The sequence below is a fragment of the Cyprinus carpio genome, chromosome A12 (genome assembly GCF_018340385.1).
Source record: "Cyprinus carpio isolate SPL01 chromosome A12, ASM1834038v1, whole genome shotgun sequence".
NCBI classification, from domain to species: Eukaryota; Metazoa; Chordata; class Actinopteri; order Cypriniformes; family Cyprinidae; genus Cyprinus; species Cyprinus carpio.
In genome coordinates this window covers 23,653,625-23,675,397 of record NC_056583.1, presented here as the reverse complement: position 1 = coordinate 23,675,397, position 21,773 = coordinate 23,653,625, and the positions used below count along the sequence as shown (strand labels likewise).

At 36.0% G+C, this 21,773-nt stretch overlaps 2 protein-coding genes across 3 annotated transcripts in view; one reads left to right on the top strand and one right to left on the bottom strand.

The window, feature by feature from the left end:
• Positions 1-21,773, top strand: part of LOC109092652 (dedicator of cytokinesis protein 1-like) — a 195,070-nt gene that overhangs the window by 78,603 nt on the left and 94,694 nt on the right. The gene's annotated exons all lie outside the window — the stretch shown is intronic.
• Positions 1-21,773, bottom strand: part of LOC109100109 (inhibitory synaptic factor 2A-like) — a 38,665-nt gene that overhangs the window by 10,051 nt on the left and 6,841 nt on the right. The window contains exons 2-3 of one of the 2 annotated variants that reach the window (XM_042768104.1): positions 15,260-16,481; positions 3,826-3,897 (exon numbers count right to left, since the gene is read on the bottom strand). In XM_042768104.1, the coding sequence (XP_042624038.1) occupies positions 3,826-3,897; positions 15,260-16,476 (1,289 nt within the window). In that variant the 5' untranslated portion in view covers positions 16,477-16,481. Of the gene's footprint in view, positions 1-3,825; positions 3,898-15,259; positions 16,668-21,773 lie in introns of those variants that run through there. The other variant, XM_042768105.1, reaches the window with a different exon arrangement.

The following is a 21,773-nucleotide window of genomic DNA, read 5'->3' as shown; positions in this document are numbered from 1 at the left end:
CCACACTTAAAGAGGTTGTTAGCAAGTCACAGTTCTCATGAAATATGGTGATATGGAAATATGGATATTTCTGAAGATGAAAAGTATGAAACAATGCAATGTCTTGCAAAAGGCATCAACACAAACAATATTTTGTGAAAAGCAAATAGAAATGATTGAACTGTCAAAAGATTTATGACTGACTTGGACCAGAGAAGATCTTGGTCAGGTAAAGATTTATTAAGGAAAGTTTGTGTAAAAAAAAAATTAACTGTATTGTAATGGCAGCTGTGAAAAAGGCACTGCTGAGCAGCAGACAGGTGTTTGAAGCTGCTGGAGTCTCAAGATCCTCTCCATGCAGACTGACAGTTGTGTGTAAAGCTGCGTTTCTGTCTCTGCTAACCAAACCTCACAAAGAGAAACCTGCACAGTGGCTGAAGAAACACATAGAAACGTTCATATTTTAACTGATTTAAATTATTTAATAAAAATGAAGCTTCATATTTCAGCCTGTAAGCTCTCTGGATGCTGGTAACGTGCACAATATACCATTTTATTGTCTAAGGAAATCAACTTCATGGTGCGAATGCTGTCGATTGAGCTTTACTCGTATTGATCTGAGAACGTTCTTTAAGAAAGTCAGCCATGGGAAGATCCTTCAGAGAGACTGAATGCCCGTCAGAGGAGTAATGCGGAGTGATGGAGGGATAATGATGCAGGAAATGAGAGGTGGAGAGAAAGTGCAGAGAGATGCAGAAGGTTAAACTGAGAAACTGAAGCCTGAAACACTGTGGCTGTCTTCCAAAATCCAGTGAGCTGTCCCGCTGTTGGATAGGTGGAGTGGCCATGTGCCTGAAACACACCCTCATGAGAAACCGCACAGTGTTTAAAACGCTTGCTGTGCATTAATCCGTTTCCTAGGAATCAAGATATTGCAAGAAAAGTCAGTGTTTTTGTTGATTTGAAGTGCTCTACATAGGCTGCATCTCTGTACGCCACACAAATACTGCAGTGCATACGAGCCTCGCTTTACAGTTGATTATAATAGAGTTTGACATTAGATGATTGCTGTGCTAATCTCTACTACATGCAAAGCAGAAAAAGAAATGCATGAAACATAGTCATTTTAATTCGATTTAACTTATTAATAGCATATTAATATTCAGAATTTCTCTCTACTTGTCTGCCATCTTGGATGATTGATTGATTGATTGATTGATTGATTGAAATTTCTCGGGGCTCTTTAAGTAAAGTGTCCTCACAGTCCTGCCACTTTTATTTTAGAATTTATATGCTATTATAGTATTTATATATTTTTAGTTCTTTTTTTTTTTTTACTTTTTTTTTCGTCATCTAATTAGTTTTTGTTTTTTATATTATATTTGTTATATTATATTAGTTTTCTATAGTATATATATATATATATATATTTTTTTTTTTTTTTTTTTTTTTTTTTTTTTTTTTTTTTTTTTAGCCATTTCAACTTCAGCTGATTTATTTTAGCGACATTTCTCATTTTCAAGCTTTTCAAGTGTACATTTTGCATTTAATATTCTGGTTTATTTCATTAACAAAAATATTTTTTGGTTAACAACATTGCCTTGTGCATTATTATTTTTTAGAAACATTTTAAATACTATATTTTATTTATTTATTTTTTTAAATATTGTTTAATTTATTTTTAATATCTTTATAATACAACTTTGTTTTAAATTTTATTTAATTTTATTTGTTTTCAGTTGTCAAATACAATTTGTAATCATTTGTTAACACCACGGCTTTGGTGCCAATTTCTAAATTCAGTTAATTTCTGTTCACAACAGATTAGTTAATAAGAGAATAATTTAGCTTCAGTTTGTTGAGAAGTGCTTCATGTTGCATGCACACTTACTCCGCCTTGTGTTCTCTGCTGCTGAACGACAGGCATTTATTGATTCTGCTGAGACTGAAGAGCAGTGATCTGATCTCTTGAGATTTCTCCTCCCCACCGTATTATGCTAAGTAGAACACTTTAGCTCCTTCAGACTGAACTCTATTAGCATGATTTATGTGGATGGGAAGCCATTCTGGATATTATCGGTGTAAACAAGAAAAACACATGCACACAAGAGACAGAGATAGCAGTGTTTGGGAAGCAACTTTACATTTTGTTACGCTACTTTGAAACTTTGTAAAACTTTGTGCATTTGATGTTGTCATCAAAGATAATCATCAAAATATTATAAAAATATCAAATGCATCAAAAATATATAAATAACAATGATAAAATTAAATAAATCTAAAAATATACAATGATTGTAAAAAGTATATGAATATACTGTAAATCAATACAATATGAATACAATATTAATACATTTAATAATGAAAATAGTATACTAGTCATTTTGTAATGTAGCATTTAATTATATTTTAATTTTAATATGTATTAATGTGCGTGTAATTATATTAATTATATTAAAATATTAATTATATTGAAAAAAGTTGATATTACAATTCAAATAGAATTAAATACGGCATATATAATAAATTATTAGTTTTACATATTAATATAATAATTTATATATAAAATTACATTAATTGTAATTTCATACACACACACATACATATACAATTTCAATATTTAATATTAATATGTATTATACTTTGTGTTATTTGTTATATATACTATATATACTTTTATATATATTTATTTATAAAATTTGTAATATTAATACAATTTTATTATGTATTACAATTTATCTTAAATGTTATTTATGTTTATATATATTTAGTTTTGGTTCAGATTAATTTTGGCTATATAATATAACACTATATTTGATTATATCTATTATCTAAAATTAATAACTAGCTAATAAACGTGGCATAAACTATCCAATACGTATCAGTTCACTGACATGATGGCTGAAGTAATGATCCGTCGAGCATGTTTCTCATCCAGAGCGATTCCTGCTCTCTCCTGTCGAGTGTTTTCACTGGGTGTGTGTAATTAGATTGTGTTTAATCCTTCTTTTTGCTTCAAAGAGAGCTGCTAAATTTGATTGTATGTATGTCGCTTGTCTTCTGCAGGGACTCTCGCCTCCTCATAGGTGTGTCGATGTCACTTTGACGCTTTCTATCCCCAGCACTGCTCAGCTGTCCCCTGAGACGCTTCTCACGTTGATTGTCTTATTTCTGCATGACGTCAGAATGAAACCGCTGTTCATGTGAAATGCTAATTCTCCCAAAAACAGAACAACAGGCGTCATGTAAGTCGTTCATGTGACTCATGTGCTTTCAAGTCTTGTGAAACCTCGCATAACAAAATTTTGCTTTCCACACAACAAGCTCTCTTGGCGATTGCTACCTGTCAATTACCCAGAATCCCTCATATACATACTTCAGCTATCATTGCACCTGAGACAAAAACACTCTGAGAAAAACACAGCCTGACCTTCACACACTCAGACATACTCTACTGCTGTGATTTCTTCAGGAATACGAGCGCATCTTTAAGTTCACTCAGATGCTTTGAAATGATAGGATGGCACTCGCTGATTATCGTTAGTGTGTGAGTGAGTGTCAAGACTCCCGTTTGTTCAGTATCTTTAAGAATAAACCTAGGCTATACCTTTAAGATCTAATGTTAATGATAATGTTAAGATAATGTTGTGCCGGGCTCTGTGATGAGGGTGTCCCACTAAGGTCCTTTGTCGAATAGCCTACTCCTTCCTGTCAGCAGGAGTATTTCCTCTCTTTATCTCGCTCATTACTCACACGATCTGTGATCAGGCTGCAGTTGAGCTTTATTAGCGCAGCATGCTCGTGTATCTCACTCGCTTGGGTTTGAAACAAAATACATCAACCAACCTGTAAATAATGCATGCGCTGTTCCGACACGTGTCGCAGTTGGCCGTGTCCTGTCCGGTCCGATAGGAGAGCCTGTGAGGAGATAAAGTGAGAGAGGACGAGTCATTACACAGGCGGTTTGGCCGCTCCGCCTCCCCGTTCACCCTGTCGGCCCTCATTATCAGCTCACGGTCAATACACGCAGCGGGAAAGATATGTTAGCATTCCTCACACCGGCGTTCTGCAGAGGACACGCGGGACACAGGCTGTGTTTGTGAGTGTAATCAGAAACCAGAGAACAGAACGGCCTTGAAATCCTGGTGTTTCTGCACGGCAACGCTGAAGAAATGTCAGATCGTGCTGCTTTTGACGCTGTTTTCTTCTGCTTGCAGGAGCTAAAATGTGCTGATGGATGCTGCATATAGCTCTGCTCCGGTGCACTTTGCCGTCTATATAGGCAGCTGCCTTTTAAGCTATTATCCTGGTTGAAATAAAAACCGAACAACAGACTGAATTTTACAATGAATTCCAATAGTTCTTGCCAGCTAATGATGTACTAACAATAGATTTTTAGTAATTGTTGATATTTACTGATTTCAATATTGAGGATTTTTTGTGGCAAATATAATGTCAAGACAACAGCTCTTTCTATTGAGCTTTCTTTGGGTTGGTAAGATTTTTAAAATGTTTTTGCTAAATAATAAATTGGTATATAATAAATGTTCTGCTGTCTTAATTGCAATATTGATTGATTTATTTAAATTTACTTTATTATTTTTTTTCCTGCAGTTTTAATCCATATATAATATTATTTTTAAGCCTTTATTTTTTTTTATTTCTTTTTCTCTTTCTTCTTTTTTTTTTTTTTTTCTTTTTTTTTTTTTTTTTCTTTCTTTCTCTTTCTTTCTTTCTGTTTTTTTATTTCTTTTTTTATTTTATTTTTAAGCCTTTATTCTTTCTTTCTTTCTTTGTGCTGGTACTGGTTTTAATTTCCAATATGGAAAATTCCTTTATTTTTTTATGTTTTTAAACATTAATAAATTGGTATATAATAGCTTATCTGCTGTCTTAATTGCACTTTTGCGAGGCTGTTTCCATTGTTGAAGTAGTTTGTATTTTTAAGACAGGGGATTTTGTGTGTGGTTTTAGAGGAGTGGAGACTAATTCCTTCCCCAAAATCCACTGGGTACGTCCAGACGGGCGTGATATCATTTCTGCTGATATGATTATCCTCACCTAAAATAGACTGAGCTCAGGGGGAAACGGGAAGTTCATTAACTAAACCAGAGCTTGATTTCAAAGGTTCCTCGTTCATCAGATCTTCTCAGTTTGGAATGCATTCTCATTTTTGGCTTTTACTTTTATCAGGCTTTATTTTCAGCTGTAGAAATTTGTATGTAAATATTTGATTCAAAGCGAATTATGTAATGTGTAATGTTTGTTGAAGCGCAGAGCTGTGTTCCTGAATTACTTCATCACTGTTTTGTACATCAGCAATCAGCTTCACATAGGCACTCTTAACAGCATGAAAAACAAAACTGTTATTCAAATGCTGAATAAATTATACATAATACTGGAATGCATCTCATTATAGTCACTTAACTGTCACTCACTGGAGGTTTGCACTGTTTCAAGTGACCATTTGAGCCTTGTTTTTCAGCACGAGCTCACTGACTTCAGTATTAGGGATATGCCGGTATTAAATTTTCCTGTTGTGATTAATTGCTCATGCTTTTATCACGGTATACGTATACTATATTAAATATAGTTTGAAAAAGTGGTCATAATACAGTATAACAGGTTAAATAACTTTTTTCTTATAACAAAAATAACTGAACATTTAAATGCAATAAAGTAATACAGAAAAATATATAAACTTAAACGTTTTACACAGATTAAAGTGCAAAAGATCTATAAAGACCAATAGGTATCACTTTATAATAAGATCTCATTAGTTAACCTTAGGTAATGCATTAACATTCACAATGAGCAATAGCTACATTTGCTACAAAAGTTATTAATTTTTGTTAAAAAATACAAGTCTTAGTTCATGTTAGCTCATTAAATAACACAGTTGCAACTTTCGATTTTAACAATGTGTTATTAAATATTGGAATACCTAAGATTCATGAATGTTCAGAAGAATTTTTCATTGGCAGTTTATGTTAACTGATGAATTAACTAATGTTAACTAATGAAGCCCTAATGTAAAGTGTGAAGGAACAATAAAGAATCAAAACACTTTCAAACAATATCTAGGGCATGTTGTATTCCAGATTAAAATGAAAAAAAAAAAAAAGTTTGAAAATAAATAGCCTATTAAGTCTAAATATTTAAGTATTTGGCGGTGTGATGAACACCACAGCGAATAACACAAATCTAAATGGCTATTTAAAATAATTTAAATATGTTTTAGAAAGTAGGGCAGCTGCTTTATTTATGGGGTTTCCAGGGTAAGTGCTGCATTTCCTGCAGTTTAGCGCCATCTGCTGTCATAGAGCGAATGTGCTTTCATTCAGCGCATCTCTCACGTGTTCCCCATGTGCTTCTCATGCTTGCTTGTTTACATCAGAGCACACACCGTCTTTCAAGCAGCATACAGCGGTGTTGTGCATTTTGACCAGTTGATGGGAATAGTATTCTTAAAATGCATTCCAATAATTTGTAAAATATAATTATTCACGGTATTTAGAAGTGCCCACGATAACAATATCGTGCTTATTCATTACCGTGATATATCGCGTTACCGAATACCGGCACATGTCTATTCAGCATCATGGTAAAATAATGTGTGTTTTTCTCTAAGATTGCACTGAGTTTGCAGTGTAATTTGAAAGTAATGTCATGAAGTGATTGCATGCAAAAACACACTTACGGCACAAATTTTAATTATTTTTTGTTCTTCCTTATAATGAATTGACTTGTATTCCTCATTTGGATAAAAGCATCTGCAAAATGCATGCATGTTCTCCACTGTTGAAAAATGTTCTAGAAAGAACTGCTCAGCAAGGCTGCATTTATTTAATCAGAAATACAGTAAAAACAGTAATATTCTGAAATATTATTACAATTTAAAATAAATCATTTCTATTTAAAATATTGAAAAGTATAATTTATTCATGTGATCAAAGCTGAATTTTCAGCTTCATTACTTCAGAGTCACATGATCCTTGTCATATGCTGATTTGCTGCTCAATAAACATTTCTGATTATTATCAGTGTTGAAAACAGTTGTGCTGCTCAATATTTATTTTTGTAATATTGTAAATGCCTTTACTGTCACTTTTGATCAGTTTAATGCATCCTTGCTGAATACAAGAATACATTTCATAAGACTGAGTGTTTCCTTAACATCTCATTCACTTACTAAATTGCTAGTTATTAATCTCTGTGATTTATGTCTCTGAAATGAATAATTAGAGAGTTTTGCATATTGAAGGTTTGTCAGACTTAAATGGTTCATGCATACAGCATGACTGTGTAGCAAGAGAATAAATCTTATTTACACCATATTTCATTAAAAATACAAAACTTTGAAGCTCTATAATGTTTGCAGTTTGGTGATCTTTCGCTCTGAAGCGAAACTTGTTTGCTTTGCTCTCAGTGTATAGTAGTCAGTGTTTACATCTGATTCCTAGTCTCTCGTATGTGTTTGTTTGAAAGCTTTGACTTTGTCCTGTTTACTCCCTCCAGCAGGATTGTGCTATAGTCTCTGAGCTGAATATTTCTAACATTAATAAATGCTAAAGCAAATAGCATAAATCTCCTTTTGTCAACAAGTGTTCACTGCCGCTGTCCAAAACTTCGAGAAGCTTTACTTTCACTGTTGGCTGCCATTAGTAATTACTGCCTGTCGTCGTAACAATTGCTTTGCTGGCAGGAAGAACGCGACCCGTTGCCCCGTCCGACAGTCCTGTGATGGAGGGTCAATGTCAGACTGATGGGAAACCAACAGAGTGATCAATAGCTCTGATGATCTGTCCGTCTCTCGTCCTGTCGATCTGAATGTCCAGCTAAACTCTGTCCGTCTCTCGTTGCTGGAGTATTAAGGGATGAATAGAAGTTAAGCTGTATTGACAGCATCTCTGGCATCCCATTGATTAGTACAGAAAATAATTTTAATTCATATCGTAGTATAAAACATAAAACAATGCCTAGACTTCTATTAAAAGAGCTAATTTTCAAGTCAGAGTTATATAATTTGGTAAGTTTTGGTAGTTAAACCACTGTTTTGCTTATGGTTGTTTAAAGGGTTACTCCACCCCAAAATGTAAATTTTGTCATAAATCACTTACCCCCATGTTGTTCCAAACCCGTAAAAGCTTACTTCGTCTTTGGAACACAATTTAAGATATTTTGGATGAAATGGGGCTTGTAACTGTCCCATTGACTGCTAAGTCACTTACAGTGTCAAGGTCCAGAAAAGTATAAAACACATCGTCAGAATAGTCCATCAGCAATCAGTGGTTCAACTGTAACGTTATGAAGCGACGGGAATACTTTTTGTATGCAAAGTAAACAAAAACAATGACTTTATTCAATAATTCGTCTCTCCACATCACCACAGTGCCATTTTGAAGAATATGAGCTGAACGCAGGCAGCGTACGCTCTTCTCTGTCAGTGACTATTCTGACGATGCTTTTTATACTTTTCTGGACCTTGACAGTGTAATTTACTTGGCAGTCTATGGGACAGTCACAAGCCTCCTGGTTTTCATCCAAAATATCTTAAATTGTGTTTTGAAGACGAATGAAGCTTTTATGGGTTTGGAACGACATGGGGAGTAAGGGATTAATGACAACATTTTCATTTTGGGGTGGAGTATCCCTTCAACCCCTAAATATTCCCTTTTTTTCTCAACACTTTTAGTGCTGGGCAACAATAAATTTTTAATCGCATGATTTTTCTTGAGTTAATCGCATTGTTATGAGCAAAATTTAACAATGAATTCAAAAGTAGTGTATTGCACACTTTTATTTTAAAAATACTGCTGTATGAACAAAAGCACAATAACATTTGGTTTGCAAACACTTTAAACAAGGTGCTTTTTTACAGCAGTATTCCCTTTACATAGTAGCAGTTATAATATTTCTTGTAAATCTCAACTTAAACATTAATGCAATTAAATTAAAATCTCCTTTTCACACACCTCGTGTATTCTTCTTGTGATGGTGCATCTTGAGGGAGGCTCATACGTGCCGTCATTCGTTGCGATCCTAAGAACGTTCACCTATTTTTGACAGACGCCACGTCCAAATAATGCGGTCAGTAGATGCAATGTAGATGTAATATAATAGTTTAAATATCATTTTAATCTCAATGTGAAGACTGTTCGTAGTTTCACATCACTATATTCTTGCCAGCAGGCCAGAAATGGTATGTGAAATATAGATACAAGATAATTGAGGATGTGTTTTAGACGACTATACACAGCTACAAATCTTTCATCCTTGTCCTTCATAACTGAACTTTTAATTTGTGTTAACTTTGCAGTCTACAGCACAACAAGGTAGGACATAGCAATAAATACAACAATAAATAGAGTTAAACCAAGACATAAACAATTAGCCAACTTAACCCTGTTAGAACACTAATAAACAAGACAAACAACGTCAAGTGGTCTCGTGAATCCTGTCATTTTCAAAGGACGGTGCTTTTTGACAGTATAGTGTCCCCTTCCCTATACTGGGGCGCTAGGACCCACACAGAGGAAGCTCGCCCTGCTGGCCTCACTAACACTTCTTCCAGCAGCTACCTAGTTTTCCCAGGAGGTCTCCCATCCAGGTACTGACCAGACTCAGCCCTGCTTAGCTTCAGTGGGTGACCAGATGACCAGATTTTATTCAAAATCACCCAATGTTTATTTTATTTCATTTATTTATTTATTGGCTATACAGTAATACTTATTTTTTAATAATCCAGTGATATATGAAATTTATATGAAATTTATATATTTATGAAATATATGAAACATCAAATTTAATTTGCAATGAACTATTTAATTGTGACCTCAGCCGGACTGTGCAGCGAATGCTTCAGTGTGAGAACTGCTTGCTTCTCTGTTACTCAGAGAGACTCTGACTCAGTTTTTTGGTCTGTAACAGCAGTCCAGAGCTCATTTTGTGCAGTTCGCTGTCAGAGAGCAGCCCACTCGGCCATTACCGGCGGTCTGTCTGCATCTCAGCGCCGCCACTCCTGAGCTATGCACAGGCCTCCTTAAAAGGTCAAACTGCGGGGCTCATCGTATAAAAGAGCGGGACACCAACAGCCATTTTGGCTCTAATGAGAGCATGTGATGTGCTGTTTGCTGATGCGTGGGCTTTATTTGAGGCTAGTTCCCATGCCTAATGGGGACAGTGATGTATAGCGCTGTTGCTGGGAGCCTGAGGTTGGACAGGAGGGCAGCAGAATAATGTCTGTCACAAGGCTCTGGCTGCCGGCGGTGATCAGGCCGAGCCCTCCGGAGCAGCTGGCACAGCACGGGAGGTAATGTGTTGGAATGTAAAAAGGAAGTCAATTATGTTGTTTCCCAAAAGAGAAAGAAGACCTTTGGGACAGAAGTTGAATTCTCCCACAAAGGACCCTCTGTTATTGGGCTGCGTATTATTTGTGCAGATTGCATCAATTATCATTTAAATAGATGCACAGAGAAACAGTTATGTCAGAAGTAATTATTTTCAAAGCTTCGGGTGATAAATATGTTGTAATGTCTAAATGTCTAGGTCTGGTCTGATTTTTATTTTTTATTTTTTTGCCTGCCTCACGTTTTAGCAAGGGCTGGTTATGAGTGTTTATAGGAATGTCAACCAGCTGAGATTTTGCTGCAACAGTGTAGATATTTTATGTATTCTGTAACGTAATTTTTAACCACATTTTTAAATGACAATGTGGTAATACCTATTTTTATATCCCTTTGAATTAAATATTTGTGAATGAATGTTGTTGTTGTTGTTATTGCAATCAGTTAATTCATATATTTACCTCATTTGCTGATTTTAGTTTTATGACTTTTTAAAATATATTTTAATGCCTATTTTTTGATAATCCAGTGAGTTAAATATTCTTAATTTTTTATTTATTTTATTTCATATTTAGTTTGGATTAAATATATAAATTTAATTTCTCATTTTAAAACAATCCCCTGTTTGTTTTACCTCATGTTATGTTGGAAAGTATTTTTAATATTGCATATATTTACCACATTTATTTATTTTTTATAATTTTTTGTTTTTATTGAATGTTTTAATGCTTTTTTTGATAATCTGGTGAGATAAATATTCTTGAATTGATTTAATTCTTAAAATTATTGATTTCAAATTTATTATGGATTAAATATGCAGTCTTAATATTAAATTTCTCGTAAAACTATATTGGGTTGTATACCTTGACTTATACCTTTATAGCTAAATATCTTTGATGAAAGAACTTTCTCTCCTTTGTATATTAACAATATCATATTTTATTTAGAACCCATGACCAAAACCATGTCCAAGACCATGTGTAAAAGTATGTTTAATGTAATGCAAATTTTAAAGAAATTATTTGGTTGGTTTGTTTCCACAAATCACTCAGTGTTTGTTTTTGATCCTTAACTACTGCACACCACACTTTTTACTGTGCTTCATAGTTAGCTACACCACCACTAGCATTACCTTTGATCCTGTAGCATGTTTTTGAGTCAAACCACTCTGTGCATACATCTTTGTCTGCAGCATGCTTCTGAACACGTTGAAAAGTAACATCACGCCGGCGGTAATGTAACAGATGTAATTATGAATACATTCACCTACGTCCTCCAGTCTTTTGTCACGCGAATGACATTTTTGAGTGTGTGGAATGAGACTAATGTTGCGTATCCACACAAGCATTAACTCTTTCTGCACTGAATGTAGGAAAACGTACTTTCTCAAACCTGAGCTGGGGAATTGAAAACTCATTGCATTGCTTTGAGAACACATTAAAATATAACTTGAAGTGTAATATCTGGAAAAGCATTATTCATACGAAACCTCTGAGGCGTTTGCTCGGGCAATGCTAGAAAATTCCCTCTCTGCAACCTAGGTTGAGTTTCATTTGTTTTTGTGTAAAGCGTGCCATTAGATGTTTAGATGAGTCTTTATAATATCAGGCTAAAATTAATAATGCACTGGATAATGCATTTATATTATGCAAAATATGTTGTTTTGATCAGTCAGCGGTTCTTTGTCCCATGATTCTCGGAGTTTGTGCTTGAGCGGATCTCTAATCATCCTCGTGATGATGATGTCTAGTTTCCTGATCATCCTCTGGATCAGTTGTTTACGAAACCCTCTTGCTGTGACCTTAATTGTGCTTCAAGTACATAAGGTAGATATGTAGTCTTGAAGGTAATTAATGCCGTTTTTAATCACTATCATGGCAGGGTTCCAGTGCTTACATCCCAAAGTATGTTTAGGAAAATATTTGTGTGAATATGCGGGAGATTGAGTCTGTTTCCTGTGCAAACTCAAGGTCTGGTTTTCCCTTAACCCAACCAGCCTCAAGCATTAGATTTGGTCTTGTGTTTCTCAAAATCACATGCAAACCGTGTCGCATGTGTTATGCTAAATGCAGTGTTGGGATATTTTAAAGTGAGAGTTTAGGCTGATTTGCATGATATCCTGCTGTGGGAATTAACTGGTTTATCATTGACAGTATATATTCAGCTGTTATGCATGTAAATACCTGCTTGTGTAATTTAGTCAGTGTCTGTTTATTGTATCTAAATATACTGCCGAATCTTCTCCTTTGTGAGGTTCTTGTACATTTTATCGCCTTTATCTACTCTCTTAAAAAAGGTTTGTCATTGCTTAATGTCTCTGCCCCGATTTGGAGCGGATTCAATTGTTAGATTAAATAGGTGCTCTTGAAAGTAGAAGGCTTCTGGCATCATTAAATAAATAGTATTTAGAAGGCCTCAAGCTAATTTCCCAGGTTGAGTCCAATGTGATGAAAGTCAATATGAAAAAGCATGCTGCCCTGAACGTCTCGCTAACCAACCAAAGATGCACTTATTTATCCTAATTAGACCTACTATAGCAGTAGGGCTGGGTGATTTTTCAGATTTTATTGATTAATTCGAATGTAATGTTTTGCCACTATTTTATTTTTTATAAATCGACGAATCACAATTTTGAATAGAAATATTACCAAACGTTAGAATCAGACACTTTGAAAATATGCCAGTGTTAACAGTAAAGAGAAAACAATGATCAAACCGCATGTTGGCGCACGTGATTAACCACTCACATGACGCGCTCACACAGAATGTGCTTTTGTGTTGACAATGATGCGACCTGAGAAATGGAATCGGAAAACAATGCAGGACGATGGAAGTTGAATGTTTAACTTTATTGTTTTTAGAATGCCGTTTCATGTATGAGACACTGCAAGAGACGCAAGCGCAACAGTCAAACACGTCCATGTTTACTTAGATAAAACAATGGAAAAACAGTGCGATTGAATAAAAACCTGTAAAGAACTACTAATGTATGTCTGAAATGTCATGTTTGCATCATGCTGACAGGCTGAAAGCTGCTGTTCATTGTTTTTACAGAATATTTAGAGGTAATAATAATCTACTGGTGTTTTACCTTCAGTGGTTTTGAATTTGAATTACCTTGACTTTTGAGATTTTTTAAAGCATTTTTCTTGTATTATTTCTGAACATATAATATGCATAAGTCAAGTTTGTACAAGATGTTGTTGTAGTTCATGCATCTTTTTTTGCAAAGATATTTAACAAGTGATTTGTTTAACATTTACATCATGTTGATAACGTCATGTGTGGTGCACTAGGAATAGAAATTTCTTTAACTAGAGGGTTAATAAAGAAAAAGTTACTCGAATCATGTTGTAGTAACATTTTCAAGTCGACTAGTTAAAAATCTTAAAATCTAGAATCAGTCAAACATTCTGAAAAAAAAAAAAATTTGTATTATTTTTTTTTTCTTTTCATATCACCCAGCCCTATATAGCAGTCAGTTTGAGAACCAAACAATTATTGGGACTGATTTAATGTTTAGAAAACCATAGAGACAACCAAAGTAATCCATCTTTAGTTCAACTTTCCGAACAGTGTACGTTGGTTTGTTGGTGCTTTCAACACATTGTAGTTGGCATGAGTTGTAGATGTTTAGGGAAATACAGTTCTGCTTGGTGCAGTTCTGTTGCCACAAAAATGCATTTTTATTCTTTTGTGATCGCTGCCCTTAAAATCTTACTAACCAACCAAAGATGCACTTATCCATCCTAATTAAACCTTCTATAGCTATAGAACCAAACAGTGGTTCTCAAACAGATGTAATGTTTTTGTTGTTGGAATAGTTTCTTGTATTCCATGCATAAATGCATAGAAACAACCAAGGTAATCCATCTTTAAGTCAACTTTCCAAACAGTGTGCATTGTGATTCATTGGCGCTTTCAACACATTGTAGTTGGCGTGCATTGGTGTGTGGATGTTTGGGAAAACCTGTGTGGAAATTCAATTATGTTGTCACAGAATTTCATATTTATGAAACAGACTGCTCGCCTTCTTACTAACCAACCAAAAGTCTTACTAACCAACCAAAAGTCTTACTAACCAACCAAAGCTGTACTCATCTATCCAAATTAGACCTACTATGGAGTTTGAGAACCAAACAATAGGTGAGACTGAAGTAATGTTTTCTGTGTTGAAATAGATTATTTTATGGATAAACACACAGAGACAAACAGATTAATCAGTATTTAGGTCGGCTTTCCAAAAAATGTACATTGTGTTTCATTGGTGCATTCAACACATTGCAGTTTGCATGAGTTGTGGATGTCTGGGGAAATGCAATTCTGCTTGGTGCAATTCTTTTGGCGCAGAAATTGAGTGTTGCCCGTGTAGTCTTGCTAACCAACCAAAGATGCATATATCCTAATTGGACCTGCTATAGCACTTTGAGAACCAAATGATGCACGGGACTGACGTAATGTTTTATGTGTTGGAATAGTTTATTGTATCTCATGCATAAACGCATAGAGCTAACCAAAGTAATCTTTAGGTCAGCTATGTGAACAACGTGCATTATGGCTTGTTGGTGCTTTCAACAAATTTGGTGGAAGCCTGTGGGGAAGTGAGGAACTGCTTGGTGCAGTTCTGTTGGCAGAAAATTGTATTTATATGAAATAGAGTGCTTCCCTTAAAGTCTTGCTAACCAACCAAAGCTGTACTCATCCATCCTAATAAAACCTACTATAGCAGTTCCAACCAAACAATACGTGGGACTGAGGTCATGTTTTCTGTCTTGGAATAGTTTCTTGAATGCCATGCATAAATACATAGAAACAACCAAAGTTATCCATTGTGGTTCTACACATTGCATTTGTTGCAATTCTGCTTGATGCAGTTCTTTTGGCATAGAATTTCATTATACACTTTGCATGCTGGTTAATGTACATCTTCTTACCCTTCTCTATGAGCTTCTCCTTTTTCCAGCTCCTGAATGACACCCAGCAGCACTTTTATGGTTTCCTGGCTTGAACTGATCATGTTTTCCATGGCCTGGATCTGCGCTTTAACTTCCCCATCCTGATTGACAGGCACTATCTGCTTGCAAACCTCATTATCCGTCTGTAGAGTTCCCGATCCTGTGCCGCCCCTGCATGGAGGCGCTGGCATGGGAACGGCTGTCGAGGAGGCCGGAGTCATCGGTGCTGCCGCCTCCATGGCCCCCAGTGGTCGAGCAGAGAGCGTGCCCACGTGGCACTGGACCTGCGTAGTGCAACTGGTCCGTGGCAGCGTCTGTGACTGCAGGCCATTGAGCTGCAGAGTCTTCTTGCGTTTGCTCCGTTCAGACGGACTCTCCAGGCACTCCACCTGCGTGAGGGAGTTCCATGCGATTGGTCCTGTCACTTTGGAGGAGGAATCCTCTAGAATATTCCCACTGCTCTCCCCAGAGTTCAGCAAATGCAGCTTGCCTGAGCGATCAAGAGTTTCAGAGTCTCTCTGGAAGCCCTTACTGTGTTTACTTCTGACGCTACAGATCTGATAGTCCGAGTTTTCCGTTCCCGCTGTGGACCCATCTGTCGGACAGGGGAGAACCAGAGCGTCCGAGCATGGCCCGTCTGTTCTCTTCAGACAGTCCCTGGCTTGTGGATGTTGCTCTATGGTTGCGACGCACTTGCTGGTGTGCATTAATGCTCTTGTTTTCCTCACATTTTGAGAGGACACGCACTCCCTACCTGCCTCAGTAGCTTTTGCCCTCTTTACATCAATAATGAACCCATCGTCCTGGTCCTTACAGCTCTCCACCACAGCGGCATGCTTGACCGTATGTCCTTTCTTCCTCTCAAATGGAAAAGTCTGGTAACGCTTCCTAAGGTCCGGTGATGTTTGCACTCCGGTGCTTTTGGTGACATTGGGGATTGATCTGCGAGCTGGGACAGTCATGTACTTGCGGTACGCCACCTTGTAGACCGGCTTCCCCCCTCGGGCCGCAGCAGCCTGTTCATTCTGCGCATCGCAGATGTCCTTGAAGCGCACCTGAAGGGCTTTGTTGCGCTTGCGCACCTGCCGGCTTTCGTCCAATGATCCTTTGACCTCCAGGGCCATGGAGGATGCCGTTGCCTCCGAGTCAGACTCAGAGTTGGTGAGCATGCATTTACCAGCGTCCTTGCTCACCATGGTTCCTGCGAACACAAGCGGTTGAGATATTATTAGTTGTAAAAATGGTGAGCTTGCTTTTAGCAACTGTATCTTGCATGTAATTGATTTAGTAGATTAGATTTATGTGCTTAAATGATCTGACACAAATGTGAAAATAATCAGTCATGGAACCAGAAAAGGGAACAGCTGCAATATCCTTCATCCTCTATGAACTCTATGAACGTTTCATATAGCAAATTAGTGTCCTTTCCTCCGCTAACCTGCTCGGCTTGTTTGCGGTGAAATTTATGGAGCAATCTCATGAGTGTTGTCTTAGCCCGTGACTTGTTTGTCTTTGACAATTAATTGCATCTCTTAATCTCGTGTGTTCCTGGAGCGACCACTCGCAGGGAGAATGATAGGAGTGAAAGTGTGTCATCTGTCTACCTCCCTGGAGTTCACCATCCCTCAGCTAACTAATAGAAAGAGAGACACTGTCTGCCCTGTGATTCAGCATCATCACCCTGACAAACACTCCCGGCTACCCTCTGAGGCCTGTGTGTCAAACTGCCTTTTTTTAGTGTCTTGAAATGTGCATCCTTTTCTGGAAATATAGGAGTGCGTTTGATGCTCTGCTTTTTGAGATTATCTGTTTTATTCTAGAAAAAAATATGTACTTGTTGTTTATAGATAGATGGATAGATAAATAGATGGATAGCTATCATGACGCCACATTTGTAAGAAATTCACCGCTTTCACCGATACATTTAAAGACCATTCCTTTTGAACTTCTCTGTCATTGTCATCTGTTGTGTATAAGGTCTGGTTTTGTGTGGTCTGTGATGATTTTGTGTAGTTAAAGGATGGCCTTTTGTGCACTTAATAAAAATAGCTTTAAACATAGTTTTAAAAAGTGCATCTTGAGACTTGTTCTGTTCTGTTGTGCTTCACACAAGAATGTGTCATAATGCTGTTTGTTGGACATGAGTCAACCTCATTATACCAGGCTTCCTTAAAACCAACTAGACTTTCACACAATCCACCGACACCGTCCATTATGGCAAGATGTACTTTTGTACATTTGTATTTTTTTTTTTTTTTGACTCAGTTATAGATTTTCTTTTTTCCACAGAAAGGGAAAGGCATTTATGCAATGAGTTACAAACAGGAGAATGACTCTTTCTTCAAGGTCTCAGTGTGGTTGTTGTGAAGTTTTCAGTGACGGCTAACATTACTCAAGCAGGGTGATATCCGAACACGGTAGCCCAGAACTCTTGAACCAAATCTGATTTCTGCTTCAGTAATCTTGTCTTTCAAATATGAAAGATTCACAACAACAGATATGAACCGTCTGGAGCAGCAGCTGTAAATCTTTATTGTGGCACAGGACATCTTTTGTCTTGTCTTGCAGAACAACCTTCTGATCTTGTGTTCCCTTCTCTACTGTTTAACAGGTAGTCCTACAATCTTCCCTACACATTCCCTCAAGTTTCTGCAATAGTCTGGTCTTTCCTTCAATTTATTATTATTTTTTTTAATAAGAAATTCATACTTTTATTCAGCAAGGCACATTAAATTGATCAAAAGTGACAGTAAAGTGACTTTTATGATGTTACAAAAGATTTCTATTTCAAATATATGTTTTTTGTTGTTGTTGTTTTTGGAACAATCTATTCATGAACTAGCCCTAAAAAAAGTGTAAAATGTATGGGTTCCACAAAAAATTAAGCAGCAACATTGATAATGATAAGAAATGTTCCTTGAGTCTTTGTTTGTTTAATTTTTTGACCATTCTGAATTGAATTGTGAATACTTTTTAAATTCAAATTAAATTAATTTGAATTTTTAGATAGCAAACAGGATTACAATTTAGATTTCAGTGTAAATAAAGTGATAATAATTAAATTAATTAATTAATTATTATTTTTATGCACTGTTCTGAATTGAATTGAGAATTTTTTTTTAAATTCAAATTAGATTTCTGAAGGATCATGTGACACTGAAGACTAGAGGATTGGCTGCTGAAAATTCAGCTTTGCATCAGAGGAATAAATTACATTTCGCAATATATTCAAATAGAAATCTGTTATTTTAAATTGCAATACTATTTCACAATATTATTGTTTTTTGTTTTTTGTTGTTGTTGATGTTGTTGTTTTTAACACTGTATTTTTGATCAAACAAATGCAGCCAAGGTGGACGTTAAAGTCTTCTTTCAAAACCATAAAATATATATATGTTTATTTGGAAGGGTTTCTTTTTTTTTTTGGTCCAATTTCTGTAAGTAACAGCACATCTCTCCTTAACAAGCTACATGATTTGAGAAATCAATCAGGTCTGTAGCATAAATGTCATGGTACGTTTTGCAAACCAAAATTTAATACTTATATAATTGGTATAACACTTATACTTATTAGTATTAGGCGTTTGTTAGGTCACTGACCCTATGTACTGTATAAGCCTTATGTAACACCACTAAAAGAGTCTCAAACAAGTTTTCTTCTGCACATGGGTAGACAGCAGGGAATAACAATCCATACGGGAGCAGCATATGTTCTCAAAATCCAATAATATGTAATCAAATGGATTCTGGATTCCTCTGCAGGTTGATCTCAGTTACTTAGCTGCACTTCTGTAGGCGTGTCATGTTGAGCATCTCTAACGCTCTCTGCTCTATTACTCTAAATCATTTGTTAAGGGTCTTGAGGAAGGAACGATAAACCGGTGGTGACAGACCCTCGACGACTAGCAGTCTTCAAGACCAATTCGGGATCGATGTGAGCTGCAGATATCATTACAAACCTTCAATACGGCAGCCAAACACACGCAAACAAGATCGATACGGCTGCTACGAATCATGGGATTGTATTAATACTTTAAATCTTATCCACAGTCAATTAAACATTGTAGGCATCTCTCCTCCTCCCCGTACCCACTCACTTCTGAGTGTGATGTATTACTAGTGTAACCTGGTTTTCAGGGAAAGCCCATCCCAAATGCATTTCCAACTCAATTAATCAGAAAGGGTACTGCCGACGGCTCAAGTCCCCCAAAGAAGCATTAGCAGCTCTGAGATTATGTAAACAGCAAAGCGCGACTTTATTTACATAAGACTCTAAAGAATTAATTCATTAAAATTATATATTCACAGTTGCCTGGTGTTTGATATTGTGGTATCATAGCAACAGCCGAGTGGTTTTCTCTTCCTGGTCTTTGTCAACCTGAGCTCTTGAAAATCATCTTTATCTTTGAAGACCCTGAAATGAACGGTGGAAGATGGTAAACTTCTATTTGCACACTGCTTTCATTAGTGCTGCTTTATATGGTAATAATTACTATTGCTGTTGGTCATATTTTGAAAAAGCCTTGCTGTTTAGTTTTATATACGAGTGGGACCTCAAATCATGGAACTTGAGCGACTGAAGTTTTGGCTGGAAAAACTGTCTAGCGACAAAGCAATTGCATTGCAACCAGGGTTGTGTGTTATTCAATTAAATTTGAGTTTGAGGTAGCAGACATTATTACAATTTACATTTGAGTCTAAGAATCTGCAATTAAAGTGATGATTGTAATATTTTATTTTATTTTTATGCTCCTTTCTGAATTGAATTTTGTTTTAATTTAGATTAAATGAATTTGAGGTAGCAAACAGGATTGCAATTTAAATTTGAATGTAAGTATTATATAATTACTATAATATATTACCATATTCTATATTATTAAATTATTGATAATTTCATTTATGTTTAATAATAATAATAATTAGTAGTAGTAGTAGTATGCCAGATTCAGAATTGAGTGAATCTGAATATCAGTTCAACTTCATGTTTGTTGTGGCTAATGAAAATACACACTCACGAATTGAAATAGAAAGTGAACCTATTCTTGTAAATTTTCCAAGCACAAGTGTTGCTGCTGTTTATGTGTCTTCAATTAAAGAGCCGCATCTGTTCAGTCACACGTGTGTCTCAGCAGGCTTTGGTTGTAAGACGGTCCTTGGCTGTGAATCGTAACTCATCGACAGTGCCTGCACCGCTAGTACCTCGCTCAGGTGAAGCGTTACAGCAAGGTCTTCATTTTTCTTGGTGACAAGTTCATCTGCCTCACACTGCTCTTTTCTCATGCCAACACTAACATACAGTCTTCTGAGAGATCACACTCCGATGGACGAATGGACATCCTGTCCTCCTTCCCCTCAGTCCTCAAAAAAAATCATGAAAACTTTCATCTGAGACCCTAGCCTCTCTCTATGCCATAATTTTCTCTTACTACTATCCAAGATGCACTTGTCTTTTAAATGGGGATTTTTTTAAGAGATTTTATTTTATTTCTAATAAAGTAGTGTGATTGCACCACATCTGATGCAATTTGACCATTCGTTAGGTGTATTACATCTTATGAATTGCTGACCTTGTTTTCCATTTTTTTATTATTATTATTATTATTATTATAATTATTCATATAATTTTTTTTTTATTTTTTGTATTCAGAAATAGTATGGTTGCACCACATTTGATGGCTTTGACCATCCATTCAAAGGGGAAAATTGTAATTGAATTAATAGAATTTAATTTAATTTATTTTTCATTGAACTTTTAAATTTAGGTAATTTCTTCACCCCGAAGATTAAAATTGTATTTTTAGATTGTTATTACAAATTTAATGAAACACTGACCTTCTGTTTTTGTTTTTTAGTTAAAAAATATTATGAATATTATTACTTTTGCACTTAAATGTAATGTAGTGTGCCACATTTGATGCCATTGTTGACCATTTGTTTGAAGCTGAATATTTTCTTTGAATAGCAACCTTTAGGTCTTTTCTTAAGATTTGACCTGTGGGCTACTTTTAGGATGTTTTGTTTGTCCTTATTACACATTTCAGAAATGTATGGAAAAAAGCAGCTTGGAGATTCTGCTGTTGCTTTGTTTCTTTTGAGTTTTCAGGACTGAGGTCAGAAGCTTTACTGTATATGCTTCTCTCAGCTTGTGTGTGGTTTCTGATCGAGCCGTTCAGTGTGTTCTGACTCTTTTCCACAAGCGCAGTCAGGATGAGGGGTTTAATCTGGCCATCTGGTAATGTGCATGTAAAGAATTTGCTTTTGGGTTTGATAACAGATAAAATCAAATGTGTTATTACTAATTACACTGTACAGGAACCTCGGGTCATATTTCATATTCATCCTCCTACGTCTGCGGGCTTTAATAAAATAGGAAATCCCTTCACAGGTTGATGTGTTTCTTTATTTGCTGACAGGAGTGTGGTGGTGTTTGAGCACAGGGTGTCCTAAAACACCGCAGGAACAAATGAAAGTGTGGCACTTCTAGAGAGCACAT